Source organism: Bos grunniens, chromosome 16 (genome assembly GCF_055505025.1).
Source record: "Bos grunniens cultivar Pamir isolate PY7600 chromosome 16, Bosgru_T2T1.0, whole genome shotgun sequence".
Taxonomy (NCBI): domain Eukaryota; kingdom Metazoa; phylum Chordata; class Mammalia; order Artiodactyla; family Bovidae; genus Bos; species Bos grunniens.
In genome coordinates this window covers 33,988,929-34,010,864 of record NC_141180.1, presented here as the reverse complement: position 1 = coordinate 34,010,864, position 21,936 = coordinate 33,988,929, and the positions used below count along the sequence as shown (strand labels likewise).

Below are 21,936 nucleotides of genomic sequence, written 5' to 3'. Positions count from 1 at the left end.
ACTTTCCCTGAGCCATGGAGCTACGCATGCCATCTGTTGTCTGGTTTTAGATGGCGTCCTTGTGCCCCTGCTCCTGAGGGGTCCACATCCAGGTGGGTGGGCTGGAGGGTAGAGTCCTCAGAGCTGGCCTCTCGGCAGGGCATTCCCCACCAGCTCTGACACTGCGACAGGCTGTGGCTTCAGACACGTCCCTGGTGGAGGGTCCACCCGAGGCTGGTGCCAGGACCTCCCATGGCAGCTGGCTGCTGCCTCTGCTGGTCACACAGGGAGCCCGGAGAGCAGGCCAGTCGCCAGAACCCCCAGAGACAGAAGCTGACCGCGGATAACAATGAGAGCCCCGCGCCCTCCCCACCTCCCGAGCTGGAGCCGCTTCAAGGCCTCCGCCGCAGCCGAGGGCCCTCCCAGCCAAGAGCATGTCAACATGGTCGAGTCCCTCCCGTAGGGCTCTCTTGGAGCAGATGGCACTTCACATATGAGCTCGAAACTTGAGTCTAAATCTCTCTAAGCTGGGAGGCTTGAGAACAAATAGCAAATATCTTGAGTTTGGAAGTCAGTCCTCAAAACCCCGGCTCACAGGAACGCAGATCTTCCTGTTTCAACACCCCCACAGACAACCACACCTCCTGGGATCCCACGTGGAGGAGCACCACGCAGAGTCTCAGAGGCAACTGTCGATGCTGGGTGACCCGACCTGGGTCCTGAGCACCGTTACTTCCTGCAAAGGCTTTTCTGTCTACATCCAAACATGGGAAGGACCTTTCTTCACCTGCAGGGTGTCTCAGCCATTCAGGGGCCCAGCAGGCTGGCTTCCTCGGCAGCTCCGTCTTGCTGGGGCAGGAAGGGGCCACCCTCTCTGAGCACCAGCTGTCCGGGCAGGGAAGGCGGAAGCCGTCCCGGCAGGGGGTCTTCCCGGAAGCCCCTTTGTTGAATTACTCACACCTGTCAGAAGAGTCAGTGTTTTGAGGGATGGTGTCACTTTCTGGAGATGGGGCTTTATTGCATCTTCTTTTTTTTTAAGTGCAGCCTCTTATTAGAGATTTTCAGCAGCAGCCATGGCACATGGGTGAGGGGTGATGGCTTGGTGCTCTGGGAACATGCACGGGGAATGCAGGAGGAAAAGCCAGCACCCCTTCCGGTGCTGCGTCTCTTGGGCCGGGTCGGCACCGAGGGCCAGCTGGAGTCCAGAGTGGGGTCTGGGGTCCCACACCTGCGGTGTTTCTGTCTGGTTCAGAGTCTCTACCTATTGTTGTGTTTAATGAAGTTGCAGCTTTCGAGAAGCTGTGTAATAAATGGCTAAAATGTTTACAGAATGGGGCATGAAAGTCGGATTGGTGACTGTGTCCTAACAGATGGCCACACCCATCCTGGGGGCTTATAGCCCAGAGGTGGTCAGTGGCTGCCCATGGAGCAGGGCAGGGCTTCACTGGGGACACTGGTGTCCCCAAGGAAATGACATCACGACCCACTATCCAAGAGGCTAATTAATTCTCAAGCCTTACCCCCACGGACTGGAGCGTTTTGAGACCAGTGTTCCTTAGAGAAACCCCACCCAGGGTGGTGGCAATGACCATGTGAACATCAGGACAGTGTCGCACTGCGGGCCCCTTCAGCTGTGGAAACCGATCAGTCTTGTGACCTAATCTCTCTCCTTCATGATTCCAGAGCCGAACACGGTCAGCTACAGCCAGTCCAGCTTGATCCACCTGGTGGGGCCTTCCGACTGCACCCTGCACGGCTTCGTGCACGGAGGTGAGGACAAATGACCCTCGCTGTCCCTTCCCACTCACTGGTCCCTTGTTAGTCCCCCAGGAGGCCATGCTGCCATCTGACCCAGTTTAGGCTCTTGTGTTTAATGAAGTATGAATTTCAACTTTTAAGAAGTTGCATAATAAATTACCGAAATACTGTCAACGTGTGTTTTTCACACTGGTAAATCGAAGTCAAATGGGTAACTGTCCTAACGGAGGGTCACATGCAACCCTGGGAGCTTATGGCCATGAGACGTCTAATGGCTGCCTGTGGGTCAGAGCAGGGCCTTTGGGGGAACAGTGAGGCCAGCAGAGAGAGACAGTGTGACCCACCAAGAGAGAAGGGTCTTGCCTCTGGTGTTTGCATGTGTTTCTTCCGTTAATCAAACTCCACCTCGGACAGCACAGGCCTTGGACTCCCAGCTTGGGGCCCACGGGTGGCACAAGAGAGGACTCAGTTCCAGCCCCGCTGCTCTAACGGTGTGTGACTATTTTCTCTGATATGAGGAAAATGTAAATGGTACGTCATAGTCCAGAGTCTAACGGAGATAATTCTCTCAGATGACATTAAAGTAAACTTAAAAAAAAAAAAGGTCGATGTAAAGAAAAAACGTAAGGGGAAAAGTTGGGAAGCAGAGTGGCAGTTAGCAGAAGTTGTGTGGGCGGTGGGAGTCTGGGCACTACTCCTTTTGGCATACAAGTAATCCCTCATCCCCCAGGCGTGATGGGCACTTGCACATGCTATTCATTTGCATTCTTCATTTCCAATCGCCTTGAATGCCAAGCTTTCCTTTCTTCTCTGTGAAAACTCCTATTCATCCTTCAAAACCCCATTCCAGTAGTGCCACTCCATGCAGGACTGCATTGATACTTCTACCAGGGGATGCCTCCGGAGCAGGGCTTAGTCTTAACTCTTTGTGTAGGCTCTGGGGTTTCACATAGAGTCAGAGAGATGCTTTGCAGAAGCTTGCTCTGGAAAGAAGAGACATAGGTCAGGCTCGGGTTGGAAAGCTTGGGGTGATAGGCCCTGGGCCTGTCAGAATCAGGGAAGGGGCCCTGATTTGAGATGTGTTTTTCAAGTTTGTTTCTTTTTTTTTAAACTAATCCTCTTTTTGTGTATTTCTTTTCCCAATTTCATGATAATTTTCCTCTTTGAACTAAGCGCTGGCCACAATGCCCTTAGATCTGATGAACTTGGTCCTACCTAAGGGAAGCTGTACTTCACAGCAAAGGGTACATTCTAGGCCGTGAATGTTGTGACAGTCAGGGTGTCTTTCTACTTAGAGAGCTGCCGTGGCCTCTGCAGCTTTGTTCTTCACTAGCCCCTGTATCCAACAGCCAGGCTTCTGGAACTGCTGAGAGCTGTCTCTGAGACGCGTTGTGTATAGTGTGCTCAGTCGCGTCCAGCTCTTTTGCAACCCCATGGACTGTAGCCTGCCAGGCTCCTCTGTCTATGGGATTCTCCAGGCAAGAATACTGGAGTGGGCACCCATTCTCTTCTCCTGGGGATCTTCCCAACCCAAGGATCGAACCCACATCTCTTCAATCTTCTGCACTGTAGGCAGATTCTTTACCACTGAACCATCAGGGAAGCCTTATAGAGCTCTGTTCTACCTGAAGTTTGCGAAACTCTGTGCTAGAATTTTTGCTTATTTTGTCCAGATTTTGGAAATTTACTGAATATGGTATTTCTACCATCACTGTCTCCTTGGCAGTAAGTTTATAATCTTCAGTCTGATCTTTCCTCACATGATTGAGGTATTCAGGAAATGCAGGCAGCAAGGGAATTTTTGGAATCTTCTAGAAATGTATGGCATTTTGTTCTCATTTATGGAGCCTGTGTGGCTGCATTTAAAACAGTCATTTTTTAAAATACATGTTAAAGAAGTGTTTACAATGGCTTTATAATATTTAGTGCCTATTTTAGTAGGGATTTTGTGCTCACGATTTACAAATCATGCCTCATAATTTTACCAAACCTAGTCTTCTCTTCTGATGCCTCGTAACTCACTGGGAGTGAAGGAACAAAATAAACATCATGCAGAAAACACTGAGCACAGTGATCTTACTGTCTTTTCCTATAGAGAGAATGCCGTCACCAAGGACGGCGTCTAAGTCATTTGAATGAAAGTCTTTCATAAACTATATGTAATTCGGTGGATGCCAATCACAGGAGAAAACAGTGAAGTGAGATGGCTGCTAATTTTGCTTTTATTCAAGAATTCCATGCTGCGCATGTGTCTTAGAGAAACTCCTCTCCTGCCCTATTTTCTTTGGTTTGCACACATTGAGTAGTCTTCATCTTGAGGACTGGCTCCTACCCTGCCACTTAGAAAACACACACAGCACAGACCTGGGCAGCGCCGAGCTGGCATGAGATGTAGTGGGGAGGACTCCCATCAGCATGAGATGTAGTGGGGAGGGCTGGAGATCACCGATGGGACCCAGGACTTCCGTCGGCCCTGGCTGTAGGGACGGGGACTCTGATAACCAGTTGAGGGAATGAAAAGATGTGGGGAGTGAACTGGAGGGTGCAGAGGATACTTGTTTGCTGTGAGGGAAAGCAGCCTGACTGCTTCTCCTGGTGCTGACTTTCAGGGCCTCTGTGCAGCAGCGGCGGCCAGGCTTTGGGCTTCTGCCTTCTGAGTCCTCCCCTTGGAAGTTCTGGGATCTTGGTCCAGGAGAGGCTGTTCCCCCTCCTCCCTCCCATCCCCCATGGTTGGCTGAAAGGGGTGACCTGGCAGCTGTCCGTGGGGTGTTTAGGTTCTTGTAACACTCAAGACCTTTTATAAACTCACCCCAAACCCCCATCCTTGATAAAAACACTTGGGGTAGGAATTGATTTTACTTCCCCAACATGATAAAAGCCTTAATGGGAGATCTTATTCAGAGGGGAGCCTGGAGGATCTTCCCCTGAGGTCAGGAGTCGGTCAGGAGTCAGTCCGGTTAACATTGTTTCAGAGATTTTAGGCACCACGGTAAAACAGGAAAGAAAGCAAAGTCACAAGAACTGGCAGAAAAGAAGCAATGCTCTCTGGTTTTGCAGATGGCACAGTAACATACCTGGAGAGCCCAGGAGATTCAGTGATAAAAATAACTCAAATAATTAAAAATGCAGGAAGGTAGCAGCGTACAAAATGAATAATAATAATAATTATAGAAAAGCTTGCCTGAAATAGAAAAACTGCTTTTCCTTGTTTTGGTCTGCAGATCTGTTTGTTTTCTGCGGCGTGCTTTATGTCGATGGATTTTTAACTCCATCACGACACATGACTTTTTCACATTTGATGAAAAGTGGGGGTGGTTTTGTGCCTTTGTCTCCTATTCATCTTAAAGGTCTCACTCCTTCTCCCGTGTTGGTTCCTGAATGTCCTTTGCCATGATTTCTCTCCTGGGGACTTGCCTTGCCTGGCCCTTTGTTGACTGTTTTCCACATGGTCTCCCAGCCCAAGAGGAGCGTTGCCACCACAACTGGCCTGACGTGAAAGGAAGCCAAGACCGCTGGGCTTTTCTAAGGCCTGTCTGGCCGTGGGGGCAGATCAGAGAGGGAAGACCCCGGAGGGGGGGCCCTCAGCCTGGGCCCTCCTGCCCTGTGGTTCTCGGCTCCATGCGCTCACCTCTGACTCCCTTCTCCTTGACATGCCTATTGTTCTCCTACCTTGATGTCCAGCCTGCCTTCCCACCTGGCCCCATTCACCTGCCCAGGGCCACACCCATGTCTTCCTGGAGCGTCCTGAGCTCCTCCCCAGCAGGCGGACACACCCTTGCCGCTTCACCCACCACGACCTCCATGCCTCCTCTCTTTTTAATGCAGTTTATATTGGATATAGCCAATTAACAATGCTGTGACAGTCTCAGGTGAACAGCAGAGCAGCCCAGCCATACACATACCTGTGTCCGTCCTCCCCCAAACCTTCTCGTCCTGGCGGGACAGCTCCCTGCTTCCTGCCTCCCATGCTGACTGTGGTTTTCTCAGGCACTCGCCTCCTGGCACCCCGTCTTCCTACCCTGCCTGGCCTCTCTCCCACAGTGCTTTTGGAGAAGGAACTGAGTGAACATCCTGAGTGAATGGAAGACATCTTTTGGAAAGACGATTTGAGTTGACAGTGCCAGGTGGCTGTGTCCTAAGCGATCAGCAGCTTTTCTCTGTTAGAATCATGGACGGTAACTCCAGCATGTGGCTCCCACATCCTCAGAACTGCTGGGTTGGGCCCACTCGGAGGACAGGCTCCGCCCTGTGCTTCATTGCCCCTGTTGTGGCCGGCTCCTGCAGGGAACCTGCCCCCATCTGCCTGACTCAGCAGGTGCTGGCACTTCCTGCTCTGCGCCTTGGACCGTCTGCTCTCCATCCCTCTGGCCCAGTCCCTCTCTTGTCCTCCCTGGAGCCTCCTGCCAAAGCTGGTGGGCTGGTCTGGCCCTCACGGTTCATCTGGCTTCCCCTGCCCAAGGCCCAGGGTCGCCCTCCCCTGCTTCCTCCGCCACCGCCATGCTTGCAGTCCCTGTGCTGTCCCGCCTTCCTGCCTGTCTTCCTTTCCTGCTGGCTTCGGGGACCCAGGCCCCATCCCAGCCTAGGCCGGTGGCTCCAGCTGTACAGCCCCTAGCCCACCCCTGACTCCAGCTGCCACTTGAAGCCTGGGACGGTTGGCACAGAGTGTCAGACACGAGTCCTGGGTTCCTCCCGGCCTTACCCCTGTGGTGGCGGCCAGACCGTCCTTCTGGTTGTGAAGCCAGGATTCCTATGGCCTCTGTGACTCAGCTTGTCTCAAAAGCTCTCTGTCTCACCTGTCAGCCAGTCCTTTGGGCTCCAGCTTCAAACATCAGAGTCTGAGTTCTTGCTGCTTCCACTGTCACCTCCAGGTCTGCATGTTCCCTTGGAAATGGCCTCATAGCTGGTTCGAGTTCCCTGACCGGTCTACTCAGAGCCGAAGGCAGATTGAGCTGGGCCTGCTCAGGCCCCATTGACAGCTGTCTGGAGGCCTGTCTTTGTGTTCAGGTCTCTGGAATAAGAGAATAGGCCTTTCCTGTCCACCCTGTGTAAGAGCCCATACTGCAACCTGCCTGCTTGCCAAGCTCACTTTCCTGCCGTGTAGACCCGCCACGCCAGCCCTAGGGAGGTGGGGTGCACAGCAGAGGGGGGCCCAGGTGAAGGAAGCCTGGGGGACGAGGCGTGGGGTCCGTGGGGGAGGCACCTGCACAAACAGCATCTACTGAGTGTTTCTGGGTGGTTGTGAAAAGGCGTCCTGTGCGCCGGGGGGAGGACTGGGTTTCACTGAAGAGTACAGGACGCTCCTCTCAGTTCCGTGACCTCGTTTCATTGGAGCTCCTCCCTCGTGGTGGACAGGGCATCAGATCCATGGCCGGGGAGGAAGCAAGGAGGCGAGAAGGCATGTTTTCTCTTTTTGAGGAACTTCTGGTCTCCTAGGGTCAAGAGATAAGGGGGCAAAGGCCGCTTTGGGCCCCTGATACTCCATTATGCGGCTGACAATTGCCTTGGTGACAGCCTCCTGCCTTCCAGTTCTCACTTTCTAAGAATCTCTGTTTCTGAAAACACCATCCTCTGCTGCTAAGGCTCCCAGTTCATCGGATGACAGGGTGGGAGCTGGGGTCTGGTCACAACCCTGACACTCCAGCTGCTGTGAACCAGCTTCTCCTGGGCTGGCTAGGAGGCTCCTGCTCGCTGGTCAGAGGATGCAGCGATGCCCACCCATGACAGCTTTCCTCCTGCCCACACCTGCCTGCAGGTTGCTCCCACACCTTGGACACAGGATGGCTCCAGTCCCCCCTCTTACCAAGATGCAGAGCATCTAGCTTGAGAAACCTGGACAGCTGTATGGCCTGAGCATGTCCTCCTTTGCAAATGGACTTTTGGTTTTGGTCACCTGTTACCAGCTTTTGCTTTCTCTTTGGCCATGACCGTTGGGGGCATACCCCTGTCAATGTCCTTCCTGTTCCACATCAGGAATGTGAATTCTCCACTGTTGGTCCTCATCCTGAGAGCACAGCCCAGATACCCGAAAGGAAACTGACACCCATGGGAATGATTCTGGGTCTTGTGTGAACTTCAGCGAGGTGGCCACGTCCCTCCGGGAGGGGTCAGCGGAGAGGGGGGCTTGTGTATAACCGCTGCCCCCGTTCCCTGCTCTCCGTGGCATTTGGAACAGGAATCTGCCTGCCCTGCTTCTCCTGTTGATTAGAACAGGGAAGGCATTGATTCTCAAGTAGCAGTGAGCGCTTGACTGACCTTCTCCAGCTCCCTGATATAGAATGTGAGCAGTGAGACCTGGCCTCGTGGCCAGGCAGCCCTTCTCCCTGGCCCCAGGTCTGCAATGCTCAGGGTAAGTGGGAGCCAGATGCCCCCTTTGACATTTTGTCCTTAGAAACGAGTCATCTTCACTACACTGTGCATTAACCCCCCAGTACAATCTTTATTAGCTACCTTCGTTAATACTCCTTTGTCCTTGGTGTCAGAGACCTGCAGGTACATTTGAAATTGGGAGTGGGGAGGGTGGGGCGGGGAGTGTGGGGAGGACTTCCCTGGTTGTCCAGTGGTTAGCACTCTGTGTTTCCACTGTCGGGGGTACCGCTTCAATCCCTGGTCGAGGAACTAAGATCCCGCAAACATTGCAGTGTGGCCGAAAAAATAAATTGATTAATTTAAAAAATAAATAAAAAATAAAGAAACCTGGCAGGGAGAAGCCAGACAGTCTCAGGAGGCTGTCGCTCAGCTGGCTCTTAAAATAACTCCCCTTATAATTTCCAAAGGGTGGGCTAGTTAAAATAAGATGAACTTACTATCGTTTTCTTAATATAGGAGGCCGGCACCCACACTCTGTCAGCCAGGATTAAATATAGAAATGGGGGCATTGCAAATCGCCACCCACAGTGCAAGCAGAGGCAGTGGCACCAAGCTGAGAGCTGCTAATGGCTGCTTTGGGTTTGCAGCAGGCGCGACCCAGTCAGCCCGGCGGGTCCAGGAAAAGAAAATTAAGCCTCTATTTTTAAGCTAGCCAACGTGTTGTCAATACTTTTTTTAAAAAAAGAAAAAGGAAAAGGAAAAAACAACCTGTAAGCAGTTAAATGTTAGATTCAGAAATATCTGTGGTACCTGATGTTTATCTGTATGTTAGTGGCCAAGCAGGTCTTCTTTTTTTCCCCTCCCATAATTCCCGAAATGAATGCAGAACTGAAGGCCAGCCGCTCCTACGGTTTTGTTGTCATCTTTTAAGTGACGCATCTCTGGCAATTAGGACAACTCACAACAGGCTGTAACTTGCCAAGTCCTCCTCCCATCGTCAGCGGCACCTGTTGTACCTAACTGGGAAGCGGTTGGTGAAGTTTTTCAGTAGGAACTTAGAAAGAGGCAGTTTTGAGAAAACTCAGATGCTTGATATTTTTAATTGAAGTATTAAAAAAAGTAGAGGGGCGATGGTGGCTTCCCCTGACAGGACAGCGGTGGGAGGAAGGACAGCTACAAACCAGGTGACTGGGTTTCTGATTAATTAATTTGGCTGTGCTGCATCTTAGCTGCAAGATGTGCTTCCCTGCCCAGGGATCAAACCCGGGTCCCCTGCCTTGGGAGCTTGGAGTCTTATCCCTGGACCACCAGGGAAGTCCCTGTTTTTGTTTTTAAACAAAATTTACTTTTCTCAGTGGACGCATTGATTGTAATATATCTTGTCTGCAGTCATCAATAAGGGCGTTTTGTGGTGACAGTCCTTCTTTGCAAACGTCATAAAGGAGTGAAATTATGTGGGTTTTCTTGTCCTTTTCTGCAAGGACTGTTTTCTCTTAGCAGGGAGAACAAGAATATCTTAGACCAGACCCACGCAGCGACTCAGGGCTTACCCAGAAGAGGGAAGACGGCTCGTACTCAGTGTTTATTATTATACAGGCAGACCTCCTTTTACTGAGTTTCACTTGATTGCACTTCAAAGTTTTTTTAAACAAACTGAAGGCTCGTGGCAACTCTGCGTGGAGCAAGCCTATTGGTGCTGTTTTTGCAGCAGCATCTGCTCCCTTCACGTCTCTGTGTCGCATTTTGGTAATTCTCCCGGTATTGCAGACTCGGTCATTATCATGTTTGTAACGGGGATCCATGATCGGTGATCTCCGACATTGCTGTCACAAAGAGATGATGACTCGTTGAAGGCCCTGACTGATCTTTTAGCAGTAGATTCTTCTCAGTTAACATGTGTACGTTGCTTTTTTAGACATAATACTATTGCTCACTCAATATTGACTGCAGTGCAGTAGAAACATAGCTTTTATATGCACTGGGGAACCAAAACATTTGTTTGACCCAGCTGTTTCTAAATTCCCTGTATTGCAGGGGTCTGGAACCGAGCTCGCAGAATCCCCGAGGTACCTGTAATCTCAGTTTTATGAGATCAGTCCCTTTCTCTCTGAGTAGCCCCCAGAGTCCGCTTTGCACACAGGACCCCAGAGGGCCCAGTTATGCTTCACGCTTCTCCATCGCATTTATGAGAACAGACTCGGGGCTGTGGGAGCCATGGGCACAGGTTTCTGCTCCCAGCTCTGACCTTGCACTTCCCACACACACACTGCGGGGGCTGGGAGTCCTGCCTGTGTAAGGCCAAACACTGAGCTCTGCGCACATCTGAGGTCTTCCCCAAAAGTTTTTCTGTGTCCTGAATGCTAAAATCTACCTGCTGTCACTTCTCAATGACCCCACCATGGTTCCGGGAGGCAGAGGTAACGGAGGTGGATGGGGATGGTCCAGGTGGGGGCCGTGTGGAGCAGACCTCCCGTCCCTCGGGGCTGGGGTTCCTCCTCTTCCTGGTTACCAGCTGCCTGTGTATCACTGTCCCAGAACCCGGGATAAACCCCAAATTGGGGCATCATCTGACAATGGACGTGCATGGTGAGGTCATGCCTGCTCCTGATGTGGGCACCAGGAGGCCGTGGGCTCAGTCCAGGGTTGGTGCTATAAACACCATTGTTTCTTGTCAGGGCTGTGGGCAGTCCCAGTTCTCTCCCAGGTCTCCTAGCTCAGGTTTGTGTGCCAGCTGCTGGGGTGGGCAGGGGGCTTGTGAGACAGTACGCTAGTTTTGAGTGTGGAGTTTATTATCAGACACGCCCCTGAGCAGCTCGCCTGCCTCTGTGGATAAGATGCATACACTCTCCCCAGCCTCACCTGGGCTGACTATGGTTGTTACACAGGTATGGGCCCGAGGACTCGCTGTCAGAGCTGGCTCCGTGGGTCAATCAGAGTTCCTTTGGTCCTTGATCACTCAGTTGGCAGTCCTTTCTGAGTGCTGCGTGCCAGGTTCGGAATTGGTCAGGACATGGGGACCACAAGGCGTGTCCCCACCCTGTGCAGCTTCCAGGTCACGTGATGCCGTGGTCTGGGCTGGTGGGGGTTCTGGCATCAGGAGCTCAGCCAGCTGCTCCTGTTCCCCCTCTCCCACTCAGCTCGTGTGCCCTGGGCTTGGGGCCCGTCCTGGCCACACACACTAGGTCCTGTAGTATTTTTAGTAACAGTGAAATCTCTTGTGGAACCTCTACCCACATTTTGGATAAATGGGGTCAAACGCTGGTTGAAGGAGCTGATTGTTACTTGTGCCATATAGCCTGCTCTTAACAGCTTCTGCTTTTTAGTATGAACAAGTAAGGGATTAATTTTAGGTACTTTGTATGTTCTAAGCATTAATTCCAACATAAATTCTTTTTGTCCAACCTCCAAGTCTCCCCTCCCTTGGTGATACCACCAGGTAACCTGGGAACTCTGGGTGCAGGACCCCCTACCTTGCACACACTAATGTCACCCCCACCTCTCATCATGACCTTGAACTCTCTTTTCCGCAGTCTTGTCTTAGTCACAGGGAAAAAGCATATTGTTGTTGTTCATTCTCTAAGTTGTGTCTGACTCTGCGACCCCATGGACTGCAGCACTTCAGGCTTCCCTGTTCTTCACCGTCTCCCGGAGCCTGCTCAAACTCATGTCCATTGAGTCGGTGATGCCATCCAACCATCTCATTCTCTGTCGCCCCCTTCTCCTCCTGCCTTCAATCTTTCCCGGCATCAGGGTCTTTTCCAATAAGTCAGCTCTTCACATCAGGTGGACAAAGTATTGGAGCTTCAGCTTCAGCATCAGCCCTTCCAATGAATATTCAGGGTTGATCTCCTTTAGGATTGCCTGGTGTGATCTCCCTTGTTTTCTTACATAACAGCTTTATTGAGATGTAATTCATGTATCATACAGCTTACCTGTTACAGGCCATTGGTTTTTCTGTAGTGTATTCACAGCGTCACACAGCCATCACCACAGGCAATTGTAGAATACTTGTATCACTCCAAGGAGAGACCTCCTACCCACATGAGGAGCCAGTCCGCACTTCTCCTGAATTCCCTGTGCCCAGACAACCTTTAATCTGCTTTCTGTCCCTATGGACTTTCATATTCTGGATATTTCATATCAATGGAATCCTCTAATACGTGGTCTTTTGTATTTGACTTCTTCTACTCAGCATGATGTTAAGTTTCATCCATGTTGTAGCCTGTCATCAGCACTTGGTTTCTTTTTATCACTAAGTAATATTCCATCGTGGGGCTTCCCACGTGGCACAGTGGTAAAGAATCCGCCTGCCAGTGCAGAAGACTTGAGTTCCATCTCTGGTCTGGGAAGATCCACCAGAGAAGGAAATGGCAACCTGCTCCAGTATTCTTGCTTGTGAAATCCCATGGATATGAACCTGTTGTTCATGGTGTCGCAAAAGAGCTGGACCCGACTTAGCAACTAAACAACCACAATATTCTGCTGTGCAGATACACCACGTTTTCTTTGTCCTTTTAGCTGTTGACACACACCTGTGTTTCTCTGCCCTGGTGTACTATGAGTAAGGAAGGCCGTCATGAGATATGCGTACGAGCTTTTGTGTGGATGGATGTTTTTCTTTCTCTTGGGTGCACACCTAAGAGTGCAATTACTGGGTCATGTGCCAGCTCTGTGTCCAGCCTTTTGAGAACCTCCCAGCTGTTTCCAAAACAGCTGCATGATTTCCATCCCCACCAGCCGTGTAGAGGGTTATGATTCTCCACCTTCCCTCCAGCTCTGTCTTCTGGCTTTCTTATGGCGGCCACTCCAGAGGAGGGCATGATGAAGCTTTCCTGGCAGGATAGGACACCTGTAGAGATTGGAGCAGGGTCATCACTTTGTCAGTGGCCTAGACCCTCAGCCGAGGTCGTCTCCCAAAGCTCCCAGGAAGCCCGGTTTTCAGCCTGAGCCTGTCGGCTTCAGCCCTACTGGTGGAAACAGGGGCGTCATTTCCCGTGACTTGTCTCCAGGATGGGCAGTGGGCTCCTCTCCCTCACATCTAACTTGCTGCCCGCCGTCCTCTGCAGGGGTCACCATGAAGCTCATGGACGAGGTGGCTGGGATCGTGGCCGCACGTCACTGCAAGACCAACATAGTCACGGCCTCCGTGGACGCCATTAACTTCCACGACAAGATCCGAAAAGGTAACACAACTCCACCAACAGAGAGGGGCTGCCTTGGCTACTTGGGTCTGTGTACAGTTTGCTTTTGGTTCACCCTTGCTCCCCCAGGCGCTGGTCTCTGCCCATTTGCCAGAGAAACAGAAGCCAGAGGCCTTTATCCCGCTGTGATGTTGTTCCGTCTCTAAGTGGTGTCTGACTCTTTACGACCCCATGGACTACAGCACGCCAGGCTTCCCTGTCCTTCACTGTCTCCTGGAGTTTGCTCAAATTCATGTCCATTGAGTTGGTGATGCTATCTAACCATCTCATTAAGGGGCGTCCTTGGTGGCTCAGACAGTAAAGAATCTGCCTGCAATGCAGGAGATGGAAGTTCGATCCCTGGTTTGGGAAGGTTCCCCTGGAGAAGGACATGGCAACCCATGCCAGTATTCTTGGCTGAAGAACTTCACAAACAGAGGATCCTGGCGGGCTCTAATCCATGGGATTGCAGAGTCAAACAAGACTTAGCGACTAACAGTTGTCACTCTTTCCTGCTAAAGAGTGGCATAAACTTACCCTCTTGAGGGGCCCGGGACACACAGCCTTGTGAAGGCCCCACATGCACAGTTGCTGCTGCCGCACAGTGGTGGCGTAACCTCTTGGGGAGGGGAGATGGATCTCCTGTGTCGTCAGCAGTGGGCAGGTCAGAGCAGTAAGCCCCCAGCCCTCAGCCCATCTGCACCACCCAGCACAGAGCTGGTGGCTTTCCCAGCAGAGATCAGTCCCAGCCCCACCCGGAAATGGTTCCGTGCTCGTCTGAAGACATACAATAACTGTCCCCTCAGTCCGTTGTGTCTTCTGAGATGAGGCTGTGCGCCCCTGGAGAACAGCCCTTCCTTCACTCTGGGGTCAGGGGTCCAGGCGGTGAGAGGGACAGAGAGAAGGTGGGGCTGACAGAGAGAAGGCGGGGGCTGACTCCTTGCTCCCGGCCTCGGGCAGCAGTGCCAGCGGTCCAGGCCTCCGAGGCCGCCTCCAGCTGGGGTCCAGCCCAGCCGCACGCGCACGCCTGCAGACATGCTTGGCAAATAAGTGCTGCCTGCTAGGGACAGAGCAGCCTGAAGCGGAGCTGTAGGCGCCTCCCCTCCCGGCCTGGTCGAGAGCACATCATCTGACCCACGCTGGCCTGGGGTGGGTGCTTTAAGGGAGGGAAGGGGTGGTCTGTGGCTCCCCGCTTTCAGAACCCCTTCCCAACTAGTAGGTGTTTGCCTCAGATGCAGACCACAGTCCTTTTCGAATTTGCCCAAAATGAGTGGGTCTTGTCCGTCTTGGCAGGTCCTCCCAGGGCCTTGGTGCTGTATATGGGGTGCTATGGACGTTCAGGAAAGGAAGGATCCTCTCCAGCCATGAGTCCTGGCCCCTCCTTTTCTGAAACTGACTGCTCCCTGGGTAAATCACTGTGATCACAGCATCCTTGTTAAACACGATGTCAGAACCCACAGTGGACACCATGCTTGTTCAGTGCATCCCCAGTGCCCTCTGAGAACCGCCAGCTGAGAAGCAAAGCGGTGTCCTCCAGAGGCGGCCAGTTCCTCCAGGTCAGCCCATCAGCTGACTTGCTTCAGGTCAGTGGTGCTTCACTGCTGAGGGGAAGGCCCCAGAGGGTGAAGTCTGCCTCTGTTAGAAACAGGGAGTCCACCCCTCCTCACCCCTGACTCTTCACACTTCATCCCTCTTGTGACCAGAATCACCTTTCAACAGGGAGGTCGGGGAGGTCAAGGAGATGCTCATTGGGCAAGGAGATGCTCAGTTGGTTCGTTTTGAGGGAACACTGTGAACCCTGGCCAGAGGAGAGCACTTTTGCTGGGGACGCATTGAAACCTGGGAGATGTCAGGGCAATGTGGGCGCAGAAAAGTTAGTCTTATCCCAAAACACAGAGAAAAGGGGACTTCCCTGGTGGTCCAGTGGTTGAGACTGCACTTCCACTGCAGGGGCACGGGTTTACTCCCTCCTTGGGGAACTGAGATCCCACATTCCTCAGGGCATGGCCAAAAACCCCCCCAAAACACAGTGAAAGGGGTCTTCATTTTCACAAGCTGTGCTTTTCTGGTGGAACATTCCACTGTGGATGAGGTGAGAGTGAGGGCTGGGCTGTGGGCTGCCCCCCACGACGTTGAGCCCTCTGCACCCCACACCCCCACAAATCCCTCACAGCATCAGAGCCTTGGCCTTGAGCCTGTGCAGCCCGCGGCCCTGGAGCTGGGCCTTCTGGCCTGGGGAGCCCCAGGGAGCAGAGAGAATGTTTTCTTTTCACGGATCACATTTTGCTTTGTGTATAAAGGAATGTGGGCCAAGCTGAAGTCACAGTTATGGAGTCTGGCCCGTTTCAGTGCAGTGTCCCCGGGGCCATTAGACAGTGTCACACCTTGTTTGTTGTTTTTCCCGAGGAGTGTCCCCGTGTGAAGCTGTCGACTTCTTCACTCCCCCCTCGCCGTGGCTCGAGGAGGAGGAGCCTGGCCGCTTCAGACAGTTGTCACGTGTCATGTTCGACATGGAGGAGCAGAGGCCCCAGGGGAACTGCCGCTCCCCTGCCACTCGTCCTCTCTCACTGTCTGCTCCTTTCTGGGGATGTGTAGGGCGAGGCCGGCTGTGCCTGGATGACCCTGCGGGCTCAGGGTTCCTGGCGCCGGGCATCAGAAGAGTGTCAGACACTTGGTGAAGGGGTGGTGTTGACATTCCCCATGGTTCCGCTTCGATTTTCTGATGCAAATCTGCTGAGATGGCTGTGAGCCCGTGGGGCTCTCAGGGCGCAGACCATGAGCTGCTGCCGGCCCTTGGTCTTGGCCGAGAGGGCGGGAGCCGATGCCACCGCGGCGGGGAGAGCTGCATGGCTGTGTCCAGTTCTGCTGGCAGGAATGCAGGGCAGCAAGAGGGCATGTGAGTGTTCCTGGGAGGCACAGCAGTGACCACAGCCTGGGGACTCCAGGTGTCAGTGGTGTGTCCCCTCCCCGTTATGGAGGCCAGGTGTGCCTTTGGGGGCCATTATTCTGATGACCATAGGTGGGGTCTTAGCAGAGGGGGTGTGACTTTCTCTGACTCCCCTGTTTCAGCATATTTCATTAGAACAACAGCTGGAATGGAGAGGAGGCCAGGCCTTTGGGTTGACCAGCTTCTCAGATCTCAGGCAGGAACTGCTCTGCTCTGTCTTTGTCCAGCCTCCGGGGAGGCTGCTTCCTCAGAGGACGGACATTGGTGTGCTGTCAGCAAAACCCAGCCCGGCCTGTGGCTCAGTGGTCAGTTGGGGGGCGGACGGGTGTCTGTCAGGAAGCCATATGTGCAGCTTTGTGGCATGAAAACATCGCCCAGAAGGTCAGAGGGCGACTTTGAATTTCAGCCCTAGTGGGTGTGTACTGAGAGGGGGCTCGGTGGCACCCACACTTCTGACACAGTGGGGACAGTGCTGTCTCATAGGATTGTGGCAGGTTTGCTGTTACCAACCAGATTCCTGGAGCACACCATCACTGCCGCCTGGACCATGGAGGGCCCACCCTTATACCCTCTTCAACACCCCCACCAGCCCACATTCACGGTCTTTAACACCGGTGACCTGTCCTCCTGGTGACCCCACCAGGTTCAGCCCAGCCCCTCCACCGGCGGGCCCTGAAAGTCCTCCAGGGTTTGTCCCCCTTGCCACTGGGGTTGGCGGGTTTGGGGGTCTTAGTGGTTGTGCAGAGAATCAAACTCGAGCCAGGCCATTGAGGTGGAGGAGGAACACTTTGTCCACGAGTTGGGACTTGGGGGGAGTCCAGTGTCATACCTGAGACCCCTCAGAAAGTGGTACCGAGGTGAGGTCAGTGCTGGGGTAGGGCACAGGGGACCCCAACCACCCGCCTGATAACAGGGCTGCTGGCGTTAGTCAGGGCAAGCTGGTGAAGCCCAAAGACCTGAGCTTCCTTTCACTTGCTCCATTTCTGACTGTCTTTTTTTTTGTTGAGATGCTAAAATGCTAAGAAAAGTGAAAAGGGGAAAATAGTTGCCTTTGCTCTAGTGGTTTTGGAGGCCTTGGGTAGGAAAACCTACAGGTGACCTACCCTTCTCTTGTGGAGAAGTGATCCCTCCAGACTATCAGGGTGGGACGCGAAGTCTCTAGAAGATGCTTGTTGTAAGCACGCTTGCTGCCCCAGCTTCTTGGAGCTTAGATGCTGAGCTCTTCTCAGAGTTTGCAGTGCTTGGCAGTGTAGCCTTAGGAAGAGCGATGTTTTAGTGTTTCGCTTTCTTTTCCAAATCCCTGTCTGAAACCTGCCCTGGCAGAAACACCGTGTGCAGGGGGAGCTGGCAGCCCTCTCGGAGGGCCACTCGAGGCAGCCCCACCGTGATTTAGAAAAGGATCGGCCGTGGCCTACGGCTTGGCTCACTGCAGGCGCCCCTTCTGTTTAACTCTGGTGCCCGTTGCTCACTTTCGAGTGCCAGGCATGGTGCTGAATGCTTTACACAATTACCCCTCACTTAGGGGGATACGATTGTCCTCCCCGATGAGACTGGAGCCCTGTTATCCCCAGTTTTCTGATCTGGAAACTGCTGGTCAAGGGATTAAGGAAACTGACTGTGGCCGAAGGGCGGGTCCATGGTGGAACCTGGCGGGGACAGTGAGTTCCAAGGTCGGAGCTTTCGAACCCATGCCTGGTGCCCTCCCACCACCCTCCGGGCCTGAACAGCATCCACTGCCAGGGCCCAGGGGCATCAGCCTTGGTGACGATGCTGATCAGGTGCAGCACCAGCCACCGTAGATGCTCACGCTGGACTGCCAGAGTGATGGTTCCCCCCTCACGTGTATGTGAGACTCCAGACTGAAACAGGACTGAGGGTTCTGCAGCCATTGGCGTCTGGCCCCAAGGAAGGCCCGGCTCTGTCTGTGTCCCCTCATAGTCTTGGCCCAGGGACCCCTTTTCCTGCTGAATTCGGACAGTTAGAGGCAGACAGTTCAGTCTCTGCTCCCAGCAGCTCTGTGATCTGCTTACGTCAGGTTTACCCACACGAGCCCCCCAGCACCGTCCCCACAACGGTCAGTAGCCACATGCGCCGTGATTCAATGTCGGTAATGAAAGTGTCAGTAATGAAAGTGCTACTCCCTGGCCAGCAGGCCCGCGATCCTCCCAGAGGCTCCAGGAGAGAATCTGCTTCTTCCTTTTCCGGCTTCTAGAGGCTCCTGTACTCGCTGGCTTGTGGCCTGTTGTCCACCCTTATAGCCACAGCCCAGGATCTCCCTGACCCTGCATCTGTGGTCACGGCTTCCTTGTCCTCTCACGAGGACTGCTGTGATGACCTTGGGCCCACCTGGGTGATGCAGGCTGAGCACCCACCTCAAGATCTGTAAACTCATCCCACCTGTGAGGTCCCTTTGTGTTAAATTCCAGCTGACACAGAGAGGCCAGTAAGGCTCTAGCCCACTTCTGAGCTCTGCCTTTTCCCCAGCCCTGGTCTCACCCTGTGAGCCCTGGGGACAGGACACTGGCAGAAACCCCAGGAGAGCAAGGGGCTTCTCAATCCTTGTGGGATAGGAAGTGCTCCCCCTCTGTGGCCAGCCTCCCAGCAGTGGGCATGGGCCCCTCTGAGGTTCGGAGATTAGGGATGATGGGTGGAGGCAGTGAGCTTCCTGGCTCATCACAGAGTGTTTGCACTAGAACTAGGGTCCCTGAGAGCACAGCTGAGTCCCCACCTCTCAGGCAGGCTCCTATGCCAGGTACGCCCCTGTGGGTCCAGCCTTGAATGGAGTCACTCCTCAGCCTCAGATCCAGTCCCATGTCCTGGAACCCAGGTGGAAGGGCAGGGGTTCATCCGTGTCTTCACCGCTGAAGAGCTGGAGGTACCTGCCCGGTGCACTCGCCCATTTGATTCATTGCGACAGTGTCAGAAGCAGCTTCTTGCCTGATGCAAATGTGCCTGCTGCAGAAAGAGAGGAAGGAAGCGATTTGTTTTAAATGTCACTTATTATTACCTTGTTGGAAGGACTCTTCTCATGCCCTCGAGACACCGCAGGGCATTCCGCGGGCACTCTCTCCTCTGGGGTTTCAGACACCTCCCCCACCCTTAGGGCTGTGCAAGAAGGACACTCAGACCCCAAGACATGACAGTCCTGGGCTTCCGTCCACTCGCTCACTGTGCAGGAGTGACCTCTCAGAGAGACGGCTGTTTGCAGACGAGGAAATCAAGGCACAGCAGGCTCCAGGCTTGCCCCCGCCCAAGTTCAAACTTAGGGCTGTGGGACTCCCAGCACCTGTGGGCCCCAGGGCTCTTCCCCAGGGCACCGTAGCCTGGGGAATTGGCAGGCGCCCCGGGTGGCTCCGGGCCTGGAAAGCCTGCCCCTCATGGGGACGGTCTGGCTGTGTCAGGGCTAATCTATCCCTGCTTCTGTGACTCAGAGGAGAACTGGGTGGTCTCTCCTGGCCTCGCTTTCTGGGATCCCACCCCATCCAAGGTGGCACGTGGTACCCAGTGCCCGCAGGAGATACTGTTTTTCCACCTGAGCGTGTTTCACCAATCTTAAACATGCTGCCGTCCAGGTGGGTTTGGGTGTGTGATCTAGTGGGACAGTCCCCGCCCTTTGGACCACTCTGCCAGGGCCACATGCGTCTCACTGCCCACCGTGGGGCACCCTTGAGCACGTGGCAGGTCACACCTGCCCTTGCAGTTTCTGAGACAAAGTGAACAGGAGCCCAGCTGGACTCAGACTGGGGTCGTGCCCTACCCAAACAGGTCCCCACTGTCCGATGCTGAGGTTGAGACTGGCTCAGCGCCCCCGGAGGTGGTGGCCCTGCCCCTGGCCCCAGGGAGGAGGGAGGGAGCTTGGCCTTGCCGGGCTGCTCGGGCAGAGGCGGCCACCGTGGTAGCTGAGGTGAAGCGTCTGCAGGAGGGGCCCCATCCGGTTGGAGTCTGCCGTGGCCACTGTCCACACAGGGCCACATGTTGGTTCAGGGGTGAGGGGCGCCCACTCTCATGGAGCCCCCAGGCTGTGAAGGAGCTGAGCAGACCTGCAGGTGCCTGGACCTGGAAGCCTGCAAGGAGGAGAGCTCTGTTCCAGAAAGAGGTGCCCGTGTAGAGGGTGGATGAGGTGGGGCAGCGTGGGGGGTGGTCTGTGGAGTGGGTGTGTCTGTTTCTACAAAGCTGGGCCCATCGCTGTGACCCCCACCTCTGTGGACTGACCGCTCCATGCTTTCAGGTTCTGGGGGGAACCAGACATGGCAGCGGCTGGTGGGAGCCTTCCTGGCTCCTGGGAGCTGACAAGCCATGGATGTAGCCAGAGCTACCCTGGGGTGTGACTGACCCCATCCCCAGTGATGACCGCAGACCTCAGGGTTGTGTGGGGTGTACTTTCCCAGCCAAGGGTCAGGGAATGGTGGCCCTTGGCTGCACTGGAGACTCTTGTCCATTTCAAATCCAGTTGCTGCCCCTCAATTACCGAGTCTGGCTTCCTGTTTTTAAGCACCTCCATGTGGGGCAGCCAGGGGTGAGTGAAGCCTGGGGCTCGTGAGGCAGGAGTGTTGCCGTCTCCGAGAGGTGGAGGCTGGTGCTGGGGCTGTACTGAAGCTTTCCCGACTTCTAGGAGGCAGTCATTGTGTCTCCTACCATGAGTGGCTCTCAGGACCATGTCCCCTCGGGTCTCACGTACATCATCAGCCTGCTTCGTTTCCTGAAGTCAGTTTTGATGAGAAATTTCTTCACATTTCTACCCAAAATGATCAGCCGTGTGGTTGGTGGGGGGCTTACACAGGAGATAAGGCATGGGTGTGTTTTCACTTGTTCTTTGAACAAATGGTTGTTAAAAGGCCCTGCATTCATTGCCCCTGCATCCCTGCCCCTTGGCTGGGAGCTCTGGTGAGTTTCCTCTTGAGGAAGGGGCTTGATCCTGCTTCTCAGCAGGTAGCCCCCCAAGCCCTCTGTCTGGTCGTGGGTGAGAGGGTGCTGGCCGGCACTGTGGTAGGCTGATGGGGATGGGTAGGGATGCCGGGAGATCCTCAGGGATGCCCACCTCCCCTTCCTACTCCCCTAGAGATGGCCCATGGGGGCCACGTGGGGGCTGTTCCCAGGGTGGGCCTAGGCACTTTGCCCGTTGCTGACTCGTTGGCCTTCCTTTCCCCTAGAAGTGGCCATGTGTGACACGGAGCGCTCCCTGTGAATATGGGGTGAGTGTGGCACAGAGCATCTGTACTTTATAACACGAATAACTGCTCCCGCTTCTGATTGCCCACATGCTGACCCCTAACCATCACCCGCTGCCCCGACTCATCTGTCCTCCTGGTCTCTAAACATGTCTTGTGGGGCTGTCTCTGTGGAGCTGGGACGTTGGGGTTCTCGGGTATTAGGTCACTGCAGCCAGCTCTGGTCTAACCTAGACAGGAATTTCCTTGAGCCTGGCCCAGAAGCAGGCTGATTTGGGGTGGTGGTCCTGGGCACGTGTCAGAGGAAAACCCTAAGCATCAGTGCTGCCTTGGGGTACAAAGCACTGTCAGTGGTGGTAATGAGTGCACTACATGCCTGCCACCACCAGGCAGGAGCCTCAGCACCTGGCTTGTTTCATGCCAGCCCGTAGTTACCCCGAGGGGCAGCTAGAGTCTGTTTATAGGAGAAAAACTGGGCTCCATGAGATTAAGTCAAAGGAAGGGAAGACCAAGGTCAGAGGTTGCAGGGAGCCTGTGACCGGGAGAGACGCTCTAGGGTAGGTGTTCAGGACCCAAGGGTGTGGGGAGTGCAGAGAGG

The 21,936-nt window shown here is 54.0% G+C and overlaps 1 protein-coding gene across 12 annotated transcripts in view; it reads left to right on the top strand.

Annotated features, from left to right (window-relative positions):
* ACOT7 (acyl-CoA thioesterase 7) overlaps positions 1–21,936 on the top strand; it is a 108,152-nt gene that overhangs the window by 72,763 nt on the left and 13,453 nt on the right. For 7 of the 12 annotated variants that reach the window (XM_086344212.1, XM_086344216.1, XM_086344217.1 and 4 more), the window contains exons 6-7: positions 1,663–1,749; positions 13,110–13,226. In XM_086344212.1, coding sequence (XP_086200338.1) covers positions 1,663–1,749; positions 13,110–13,226 — 204 coding nt within the window. Of the gene's footprint in view, positions 1–1,662; positions 1,750–13,109; positions 13,227–21,320; positions 21,363–21,936 lie in introns of all 12 variants that reach the window. The other 5 variants (XR_015143327.1, XR_015143328.1, XR_015143329.1 and 2 more) reach the window with 2 other exon arrangements.